This window comes from Onychomys torridus, chromosome 7, assembly GCF_903995425.1.
Source record: "Onychomys torridus chromosome 7, mOncTor1.1, whole genome shotgun sequence".
NCBI lineage: Eukaryota > Metazoa > Chordata > Mammalia > Rodentia > Cricetidae > Onychomys > Onychomys torridus.
In genome coordinates, this window is record NC_050449.1 from 35,987,466 (window position 1) to 35,999,549 (window position 12,084).

Sequence of the window (12,084 nt, forward strand, 5' to 3'; positions counted from 1 at the left end):
GTTGGGGGGCCAGGCGGACCAGAGACCCTGGGATGGGAGAGCAGCTTTGAGCATCATCAAGAGAGAACGTCACAACAGGAGCAGGCTATATGTCAGGGTGTGAACTCTGGGTTGAAGGTGGTGTGGGGCTTGACTTGTGATCAGGTCCACTGTTGTAGCAATGAGACAAGCTAGTCTCCTTGCCAACCACATAGGCTGTCCTCAGCTCAGGAGCCTCTCCACACCCCATTCATCTCCATTCCATTGTCTGTCAAATCTAACTCATCTTGACCTTGGAGTCACATTGCTTCTGACACCGATGCACTTTTTAGAATTATCCCCATGCTCAGGTGCCTGTGAAAACCACTATTTACTTCCTTCCCACTCTCAATGAGCAGGCTATGAGGCTGTGCAGCCCTCAGGTGTGGTATGAGGGGGGCCTGAGGCCGTCCCTTCCCCTCATTATCACCCCTCCCCCCATATATGCTGATAAAAGAGTGAGAAGGGCCTTTGGCCTCTGGACAGCACATGGCTGGGGGTTTCCACTCTAGCATCAGAATATTTTTTAATTCTTCTAAGGAATGTCACGAAATTCTCCTTTTCTTGTACTCTACTCTCAAGTTCATTGAAACCCACTGTCAGGCTCAAAGTAAATGTTCACAAGGCTGGTCTTGGAGGGAAGAGAGGTGTTGGCCAGCCAAAGTATCAGCAGTCCTGGGGCTCACTGACACTCTGGAAAATGAGGGGGGCTGAATGCTGGCGTGTCATCAGCAGGAGTGCTGGGAGAACGTGGGGTGACAATACAGCTGTGTGGTAACTGGGGACCCAGCACAGAAAATGTGTTCTGAAGATGGAAGCTGGGGCTAATCCCCAGTGTCCCCGGCAGGAGTAAGATAGGGGAGATGTGTCCCACACAGACACACACACATACACAGACACAAACATATACACAGGCATACACACAGAGGCATACATGTACACAGTCACACACATACACAGATACAGGCACACATATACACAGGTACACACACACACACACACACACACACACACACACACACACACACACACACACCAGAGCAATTTCCCCATCTGAGAATATGACCTTCTGGCTTTGTTATAGCAGAAGCCTCAAGCACAGTCAGATTCTAGATGTGGGGAGGCAAGACACACAGCCTAGCAGGTTCTCTGTCTCCTGCCCCAACTTTTCTTAGCTTTGAAAGAATTTCTCAAAATCCCTTCCTGGAATTCTATTCAGAGGTATTCCTACATTCAGACTGTAATGATTAAGTTCCTAATTGTGTCAGGCACACCAATATCTGAGTACTCCCACTCATGGAAGGGATATGGGGAGTCAAATAACTATGAGAATATGTGTTTGGTCAGAGGCGTATGGAAAGAGCCAGGGTCAGAAAAGGCAGGAGTCAACCAAGAGGAGACTCCAGAGAGAAGACGACCTTTGAGCTGAGGAAAGGCACCCAGAGGGGAGGGAAGAGCATACCATCATGGAGGTGAGGTGCAGTGAGGAATCCTGGGCCCCAAGGCTGCATGGAGAGGTACTTGGTTATTCCTGTGTGTGAAGGGTCTAGAGCCCAAACCAAGGGACTAAGGGATGTCAGGAAGGCTAGGACAGGATTATTCTGAGTATAGTAGGGAGACAAACATAGCGAGAGGGAAGGGAGCCTGGGAGGAATCCCTGGGTGACAAGGGACAAAGAGGCATTTGAGGGGCTGAACTCTGGACCAGGGCATGGTCGGTAAGGCTAATGGGAGGGGAGAGACTGAAGAGTAGAAAACACAGCTGGAAGGAGGGCCCCGCCGCTGTCACACCCTGCACTGTATCCCTCCACTAACACAGCTTAGTCAGGTCGTCCCCAGGTCTCAGCTGGATAGGAGACAGCACCTCCCGCTCATCTTCCTGGCATGCTAAGTGGCCCAGGTGAGCAGAGTAGGAGCTAGGAGCGGAAGAGCCTGAAACCTGGGAGCCTGGATCTGTTTTGCCTCCCTTCACTCCGCTGTTTCCAGGCAACAGTGGGTAGCCCCTCCCCTATGTCTCAGACTCCACCTCCTTGAGGAGGCCACGCCTGACCATCTGGGAACTGACCCCGCCCCATTGCTCCCAGCCTCCCTTCTAACCCACACACGGTTTGACCAGAGAGTTTAAGCAGCCTAACCCAAATGCCACACCTGAGCTACTTCAGAATCAGAAACATTGTGAGTGCTGTCAGGACCCTACCAGGTGTTTCAGGGTCTGGAATTTCTCATTAGGGATGTTTGACTAGCAATGTCTATGAAAATATTCCCAAACCTGAAAATCACCTGAAATTGAAATATTTTGGGTCTGAAGCACTTCAAATGTGGGAGATTCAGTCTTCGTTGGCGTTGTATTACTTCTGCCTCACGTTCCATACTGAAACGGGAGCTCCTGACAGGGGTTTTTGTGTTTGGTTTCATTTTTGTTTCCTGAGTACCTTGAAGAGTGCCAAGCATATAGAAGTGCCCAATAAATACTCCTTGGATGAACAAACAAAAACATTCAGTGGCCCATCTCCAAATGAAGAGAAGAATGAGTAGCCTAGGATACACGATCCTAAGCACTGTGGATGCATGATCCTGGATTATGCTCTTGCTTGCACAACCAACGCCCATTTTCAGGGAAGCCCGTGCTTTCCAGCATTTTCTAAGCATTAACTGTGCTGGCCTTCTTTCCCCGTTCCTGTTCTCTGTAACTGTTTCCTGCCTTTCAGAGCCCATCACAAATGTTGCTGTTTCAGGCTTTGCTGCTCTCCCCTGGGGCTCTTTCCTCCACACCTCAGGGCTCTAATTTCCCATCTCTCTCTTAGCTTTTAGTTCACTCTGTTTATAATAGATCAGCAGTCCCAACCCAGGCTTCCTGGGCCTCAGGGGTTACTGAAGGCCATAATGGAGGTCTATAGGCTCTTTTATTTTATCCAAAAAGCCCAATAGAAATAGGCATGTTTGCAGACCTTGTACATCTGTCTAGTAGAGGCTAGACTGCTGTGCAGCTAGCCTATACATCACCTCTGCTCTGGGCTGGAAGAATATCAGTGTGATATGCTAGCTCTCTCTCTCCCTGGTGAGATGCTGTGTGGAGTGGGGAAATGCTCTTTTGATTAGTTAAAATCAGAGTGAGGAGGAACAAAGTAATTATTGCTTAACATTTAGTTGGCTTCATTGACAGATCTTTTGAAACATGAGGTCTTAAGGGCTAGAGGTGATGGCAACACCTGGGCCATGGGTGACTACCTGGGTCACAGATTAGCCTGTCTGCTCACTGATAACTTCTTTGAAGATACAGACCAATCTGTACTCATCTTTGGTTTTTATGAGTGAACACAGTGCCAGACACACATCAGGGGGCAAGATTGGGAGGTAGACTTGTAATTACTAAATAGAAATGAATCAAGTAGAAAGGCAGATGGTCTCTTGACTCAGGGGTTCATTGAGAACTCTCTTGTCACCATCTGGAAGTGAAGGAAAAGGCCATAGCAACCCACAGACATTAAGATGTCCCCTGGAGGGTATCACAGGGGAGGGGCTGTTTCTGTACCCAGCAGATACCAAGCAAAGCTGGGAAAGGGAGGATCATCTCAGACTGGATCCAGCTAGTTCCACCTGTGTCAGAAGGTCCCATCTCAAGGGTTTCTACACAGCTTTCCTAGCCACCCAGATTCCCCCTGAGAAGCATCCACACACTGTGGACGCTCTCCGCCTGCCCCAGCTGCTCAGCAGCTCATCAGATATCATTTCCATACGAAACGCAACTGGAGTGCAATTACACCGCCATAAATTGGCCTCTGTGCTGTGATTAGCATTCTCATCTTCTGTTCCCTGGGAAGCCCGAGAGCAAGAGCTTGGGAGGAGGCACCCTCGGGAGCTGCAGCTGGAGGCCTGAGAAACCCCGCTTACCAGGATGGTGGTGACGACCAGGGTGGTGTTGAAAAGACTGTCGGAGATGTTGGAGGCGTAGAGGCGGCTGTCCATGCTGAGGCCCTCTGCCACGTGCCACTGGCCGATCTGAGGAGACCAAGGGGAGAGGATGGGAAGACTTGGGGAAGGGACAGAGTGGGGTGCAGGTGGCCAGACTTGAGAGCCGCAGAGGTTAATCCCAGGAGGGAAGGATGGGAGGGTATGGAAGAGCAATAGGCTAGACCAGAACTGGAGCACATGATACAGGCTTGAGGGCCTTGAGGGAAAGGAAGATGTCAGAGTGAGGAAAGAAAGAATCAAAGACCTGGAAGAGGTGAGAGAGGGTGGAGAAATGCATTAGGACTGTAGCATGGTGCCGAGAAGCTCTGTCAGCAGAAGGGGAGGGGAAGCGGGGAATTGTTTTATTTTCAAGTGGGGCAGAGACTTGAGGCTCTTTGGCTTTGGCCTGCCTTCAGGAAACCCAGTTATCTAGGGAAGAATAAGAATAGCAGCATGTAGTTGTTCACTTAAAACCGGCTAACAGAGCGTGGTGGCTCATGTCTGCACTTGCAAGGGCAAGGCAGAAGGACTGCTGAAAGTTTGAAGTTAACCTGGGCTACCTGGTGAGTTCGAGGGTAGCTTGGGCTACATAGTGAGACCCTATCTTAACGAACAAACGAAAATGTAGTTGGGAGGATAGATACAAGATGAGAAGGAACTGGAAAGCACTGGGCCTCTAATGAATGACTGCTGAAAGCTCAGAGTGTAGCTCAGTGGTAGAGTACTTGCCTTGGCATGAAAGATGCCCTGGTTTCAAGCCTTGGCACCGGAAAGCCCAAATGAAATCACATTACTAAAGGAGCAGAAATCGACATGCTTATTGAGTAACTAAACACATGGCCGAGTCAGAATGGGAAAGAGTAAAGCCCCGGTCTCCTTAATCTGCCACCTCGCTGAGGCCCCATCAGCGCCCTTGGCTGTTCCACCTACAAATGGGAATGTTCCTCTCCCTTCCAGAACCCACTGATCATGTAGGACCAGTTTGACACTACAGACCCCACTCTAACCAGGAGTATAAAACTCACTGTGCAAGCTTGGTGCTGTTTCTGAGCCCCCTAAGCATGCTTCCTTCTGTGTCCAGTGGAAATAATGACAGAAACTTCCGGTGGCCGTGGTGGTAAGAATAGATTTAATCTGGCATCCCATAAATGTTATTGTCCCTTCTAATTCTCTACTGTGTTTTTAAATTGCCTTTGTTTTATTTTTATCTTAGTATGTTTTAAATAAAATATTTGCATAGAGGGCTGGAGAAATGGCCCTATTGCTCAAGTATTTGCTGGGCATGCATGAGGCTCTGAGTCTGCATCCCCAGCATCCATATGTAAAAAGCCAGGCACAGTGGTGTGCACCTTTTATCATAGCCCTAGCAAGGCTGAGGTTGGAGAATCACAGAGACTTGCTGGCCTGTCAGTCAAGACAAATTGGAAAGTTCCAGGTTCAGTGAGAATCCCTATATCAAAAACTAAGGTGAAGAGAGCTAGCAGAGGACACCCTGAGTGGACACCATGTGTGCACAAACCCACACATACAGGTGAACACACACACACACACACACACACACACACACACACACACTACATAAATATATGTACAAATAAGATATACCCTCTTAATCAAGTTTGGCTGGCTTCAAACTTGTGGTAATCTCCCTGCCTAGACATTGCAAGTGCTGGCATGAACCATCATGGTCTCTTAATCAATTTTTGAGTATACAGCATATTACTGTGGACTATTCCATCATCCTGACAATCTCTAGGTGGTCCAATGGAACACTGTTTATAACAGACCTTATATTATATAACATCTATAAATAATGCGTACATATACAATACACATATGTTTGATCCTGATATAATTTTGTTGGCTAGACCCCAGATAAGTCACTTCTGTTGCCAAGTAACTGGCTTGGCACCCATGAAAGATAGTGGATGTTTGCCTGCATACCCAGAGATGCATGTATCCACCTCTCTTAGGCACCAGCAGCAGAGGTTTCCCGGGGAAACCTCCAGGAGCCCTGGAGTGGTCTTGTTGCTCTGTCCCTGAAGCTAGGTTTTCAGATGTTCCAACAACAGGGAAGACTTAGCTCTCCCTTGGCCCTCATCCTTATCCCATAGAACAAAAGGGCTCAGAGTCACAATGAAGAGATGCCAGCAACGTGCCTTTATGCTTTGGAGATGATGGAGCACGCAGAAGGCAGGTCCAACCAGGACCTCCTTAGACCACCAGCTGGGAGCTCTGCTGGGCCCCAGGACCATGCATGAACCCATGGGTCATGACAGGTGAGCCTTACTGGTGGCAAAGAATAGATAAGCAAAAGCTCCCCCTCCATACCTCTGGAAGGATACCAACGAAAGGAGAAGCAGCTTTATCCACTGCTGCAATAGCACAACAGTTCTATGTACACTGTGCTTCGTTTTATATACAATAAGAGATCCTACCCAGCTTGTCTGAGAACCCACAGCCACCAGCTGAGAGGTCTGAATCCTAAACCCGGCGCTTCTAAACCCTAGATGAGTCTTCCCAGAAGCCTGCAGAGCTCTGCTTTCTGAACACTTTAGGGACATTTTTACTTCCTGGTGTGTCTCCCCCAAATAACCTTTTGTATACTCAGACCTCAGCACCTTGCTCCTGGCCATGGAAGCAGAGAAAGCCACTATCTCCTATCAGCACTTTGCTCTTGCTGGCCAAGCACAGGCAGAACACCAATGAGCTCCCCCATGGCTTCTAGAACTCCAGTTGCCTCTCAGAGGGACCTGGTGACATCATTGCCTGATATTCCCCTTCCCTCTTCTCTCTACAGGGACAAGGCTGAGAGGATGGAAGTTATGCTGTGAGATTTCCAAACAGAGTGGGGTGGGTAATAATTACATGATACCTGTTGTATCACAGACACTCTTCTATCACTTGGAATTCTCCCATCATACTTTGGAGGCATCATGGTGTTTCTATTTATTAATGAAGAAACATGCTCAGATGGAGTTAATGCCTCATCTCATAGGATCATAGCTGGTAGCTGTGGCACAGGTTCGAATCTAGAGCCAGATCCTAAACCTTTGATCTTTCCCAACTTTGTTGATGTCTTTTAGAGAGAGGACATTACTATGTTTTTGGTTTTTTGTTGTTGTTGTTTTGTTTTGTTTTTGCTGTTGTTTTAATCTGAGCAAACCAGACTAACCAGGAACCCTCAGCAACACAGTATGAACTTTGGGAATATAACTTTCTTCTCTCTGGTCCTGACACTCCATAAATCCAGCAGGAATCTCTCTTCCCAGGAGCTGTTTTCTTATCTTCAAAATGTGTAGAATTCACTCCAGGTGATCCTCTAGGTCAGGAAGAACTCTACTTGAACAGGAGGAACATAAAACCAAGTTGCTGGATACCAGCATTTGGATGTTTGGGGACAACACTGAATTTCTTAGCATCCTACTGACCCCCTGGACTTACACCTCACACCATCAAGGGCACCTCAAAGCAGCCCCAGCTCCTCAGACGCACTCAAGCAAGGAGCTGGGCTCCTACAACAGCCATGGGTAGAAAGGATTTTTTCCATAGCCAGCCAGAACTGACAGCCTCAGCAATGCACCCTCCAAGTCTTCACCTCTGGGGACTAGGCAAATAGACTAATTAGCCCCTGAGATCCCATCTAGAAATGAGTCTCCCACCCACCCCCATATTAGCCTCAAGAAATTAATAGACCCATCAGCTCCAACAAAGTAGCTTGGCAGCTATTAGCCAAAACAATCTAATTGCAGAAAGACAGTGGGAACGGAAAAACGGTAGAGCCAGGTGCCCTGGGATACAGGCTAATTGCCCCACCTACTGGGCACCATCCATGCCACACATGTGCAGAGGCAGCAGGAGATGTCACTCTCTCATCACAAGATGAGATCCCCTTGCTCCCCCTCACTGGCACCTGCCCCCCTTCTGCAGACACAGTTGGTTTTGCCCACATGCCCCGGGCAAACCATGTGATCAGCTCACTTCAGATCACACCTCTTGTTTGTCCTGCTTGCTCTGCTTTTCTACCATTTTAGAGGTCCTGGGATAGCAGAGAAGGGTGGGAGAGAAAGCATGCATCTAGTCCTTATAGTATGTTAACTCAGGGATGAAGACCCCATCACCTGGACTGATGTGGTCCAGCCTGTGCACAGCTGAGCATGCAGAACTGATGCTGGATTTCAGCCACCTTCTGGCCCTTGAGCATAGCACCATCTGCACTATCCAGGCCATGGCCCCAGCATTGGGGGACTGTCTTTTAACCTGGCTTCTGTGCTCATGAATGGCATGACCTCGTGTAAGTTACTTATCCCTTGGAGTCTATTTTGCCATCTGTAAGATGGGGATTAAAATAGCACTTGCTGCCTCAAAGGGATTTTAAGATTAGTTCAGTACTGTGTTAGCCAGTACCCATTTGCGTGTCCTTGTTGGGGGCAGGAGGCAGAGTCTCTTCTGTGTTCTCCAAAGAGTGCCACACTGGGATCTTAGCTTATTAGACAGATTAGCCCCGTGCCACCAACTTTCGTTTTCAGACAGCAGCACCACCTTGAGAGATTTAGTCAGGAAGTCAAGGGATAGGACCAACAGTCTGGGCTGTAGCAATAGTGCAAACTGTTCTGACACTTGGCTGGATTATTGCAGAACATACGGAACAGCCACATGACAATTAGGTACTAGGGTACAGACATTCACAGTGATGAGGGCACACCCGTGCCAGTGAGGAGGTGTTTCAAGATCAGCTTTCTTGGAAAAAGAGACCTTAATTCCTAGCCTCTGCCAATTTCTGTGGTGTAAATATTCTCAGCTAGTGTCATGTTTCATATAGAGCACAGAGCCAGGAAGACATGGCAATGGGCTGGAGCAAGCTGGTTTTACCATGCAACAGATGCCAACTCTGCCACCAGGTGCCAGACTGGGCACTCAGGTGCATAGTAGTCTCAGCTCACTCTATCAGAAAACAAATTCAAGCCCTGCTAAGTCAATATATCCAAGTCACAGAATGGATAAGTAGAAAAATGAGGATGCTAAATAAGACCCAGATAATGCTTGATAGTGACCACAGCTGTGAAAACAAGTGTGTAGCCTGGTATGCAACACACATCTGTAATCCCAGTACACAGATGGCTGAAGCAGGAGAATCACTGAGAGCTCAAGGGCTATCCTGGACTACATAGTAAGTTCAAGGCTAGCCTGGGCTACGTGAGACTGCAATCTCAAATTTAAAATAAATAAATGAATAAAAGTGCATAGTCTTTCTAAACACTGACTCGAAGGCTATTGAAAGAAACACTTTTTTGATGGAGATGCTTAGTCAAACATGAAAATTTAGTCAACTGTAACTAACATGGGGTGGAATTACCCATGCATAGGAAGTATTATTTACCCCCAAAGTCCCTAGGGATACAGATCAATATAAATTAATAATTTTCTTGCTTCTTTAGGCATCAAAATTTGCAGGTCTCAATTATGCATTCAAAAGTATTATTTCCTCCCTAAGGGAGCTAAGGTTCTTCTGTTGTCTTCTGAGTGGGTTTTACCTTACAGTGAGGCATTGCCATTGGGAAGCTTGTTTAGACACCATGCTGTTGGTCTGCCGATGGATGCCCCAGGATTACTCCAGCGTGCTGGCCACTTGTTGCATTTCTTCACCATTTGTAAAGGGCTCCATTAAACGATCCAAGTATATGTTTCTTCCCTTGTAGTGGGCTGTTGCTTGTTGCTTCTTGCTTCTGGCAAGACAACTGATTCTGAGGCCTGTCCTCCAGGAGCTGAACTGCACTTATCACCTCGGATGGGCTCCATGGCTGGGAGCTCTCGACAGCCCTTTGAGAATCCACGACTCTAGGTGAACGCACATCAGGTGCTGGGATTTAGCCTTCCATGCGGCCCTCAGTCATCATGAGCAAGCTGGTCACTACAGGAAGTAGTTGTCCAGGGGCCTGACCACCGGCATCTGCTGGGGCTTCCTGCCCTTGCTCTGAGCTCATCCCAAGGGCCTTGCTTAGTGCCTCACTTCTCAGAACTGACAGAATGTCACTTGGAGTCAGGAGACCTGATTGTGCTGTCACCTAGTGCTGTGACCACAGGACCCTGTGAGCCTCCATACTCCTGATAAACCTTATGAGCCTGGAAGATTCTCTGAGCTTCTCTGTTCTGGTCCTTACAAGCCATGCCATGTCCCCAGAATCGACACCTAGAGTCACAGCAGCCTCTGCTTAGAATCCCTATAGTTCTTTCTCATTTTGGTTTAAAGACAGAGACAAGAAGCCAAACTGCAGCCTGTCAGACATACAAGGTCCTGTATACCCACCCCCTAGGATTTCCTCCAGTAACTCCCTGCCAGGGTCTTTGCATGTGCCATTCCTTGTCTAGAACTCCCCCTGCCACATGACCTCCTGATTCCAACTCTCTTTTAGCTGGGTCAGGGGATGGCAAACCGTGGCTGGTAATTTGGCCCACTGTCTGTTTCTGCAAATGAAGATTTATTGGCACACAGCTTGGCCCATTCACTTAGGTGTAGTCTGTGCATGCTTTCTTTCACAAGAGCAGGGTTGCAGCATAATGCTAAGGTACCTGCAAAGACTGAGCATTCACCATCTAGATGTCACAGAAAATGTTTGCTCACCCTCATCTACTTTCTACCTGTTTCCTTTAGGCCTCTTCTTGAAGACCGACCACTTCTTCCAGGAAGTTTGTCTTCTCTGCCATTATCCCTCTGAACATCTGTCCAGGAAACACTTCTGACTGCCTGTCTGTCTTCTTATGCCATAAGCCCCATGGGAGCAAAGGTAACAGCTTGGTTAGCCTGCCCTCATATCCCTAGGGTTTGACTCAATGCCTCACATCTCATAGATGCTCAATTAAATATAACTGAACAACTGCACCAGAAACTTTATCTTATTTAATCCTCAACAAGTCTACAAGGGGTAAAACCATTTTACATTCATTTTAAAGATTTGTAAAGCCCTGAATACCAGCAAAGTTGGGTAATTAAAGTCTCCACAGTCACACTCGGATAAGCACCACAGTGGAGATTCAAACACTTTCTCAATCACCAGAGCACAGGCTCCTACCACTGTGTTATCTGGTTAGAAAGGGGGCAAGACCGTAACCATGGGAACAGGCTTAGCACAGTGCCTGGCCTGTTGGCAGAGCCTGCATAAACTTCACCACGTCCCCATCCCCACCTCCACCCCCACTCCCATCTAGTGGTTTCCTTCTCAGTTGTCCAATAGGAGCCCTCGGGACCTTTTCTGGAGTGACAGGGACCTGCAAGATGATCAGCCCTGTGACTAGCATCCCTTGCTCCTGCTGGGAGCCCTGAGGACCCTATAGCTCCCTTCTGCCTCAGATGCTCAGGGGTGTCTTTTGGCCACTTAGTTCTTTCTTAAGTAACTAAAAAGGGATTGGTTTTTAAACCCCCAGGGACTTGCTCACATCATTGCCCACATCCAAGGATGTGCACACAACACTCTAACACTTAATAGTTTATGCACATTTAGACAGCTGCTCTTTGTACTTGGCACCATTGGGCCCAGCTTCTTCTATGGGGGCTGATGAAGCCCTAAGCCCCGCTCCAAAGTCAGAGGCTTCAAAAACGTATTGATCATTGCTTGCTGAGCCCTGGCCCCTGTGGTTTCCTTTCATAAATTTTCCTGCTTCTGTGTAGCCGTCCTGTCATTATTCCCACCTGAGAAATGCATGCTCATCGGTACTTTAGAAGCAGTAAAAATGCTCGGAGTAGGTACAATCATATGAGCTTTTTGTTGAATAAATCAACAAAACCGAGACTCAGAAACGTCAAGCAACTTGCTGAGTGTCACACAGCTGATGGGATTAAAGATTGGAACTCAGATCCTATTTCTAGCTCTTCTAATTGGCTTAGGATAGTTGTAGGTTTTATTAACCTTGAAGCCTGGGTGGGGCCTTTTTCCATGCCTCTCTGATCAATGTGTGCTTATTCATTGACTACGGTCTTGCATGGAGTTAACGGGAAGAACCCACATCCGTGATGTGGGCACACGCCCAAGCTTTTTGCTCAGAAATGTGGCCCTGGGGAACGAAGACACATCAGAGTATCCACATTTTCTTTCCTTCTCTCCATGCTTCATGCTGACTG

The 12,084-nt window shown here is 47.8% G+C and overlaps 1 protein-coding gene across 2 annotated transcripts in view; it reads right to left on the reverse strand.

Moving 5' to 3' along the window:
• The window catches only part of Grik4 (glutamate ionotropic receptor kainate type subunit 4), a 305,772-nt gene that overhangs the window by 73,939 nt on the left and 219,749 nt on the right, over nt 1-12,084 (reverse strand). For both annotated transcript variants that reach the window (XM_036193270.1, XM_036193271.1), the window contains one exon: nt 3,909-4,016. In XM_036193270.1, coding sequence (XP_036049163.1) covers nt 3,909-4,016 — 108 coding nt within the window. The remainder of the gene's footprint in view (nt 1-3,908; nt 4,017-12,084) is intronic.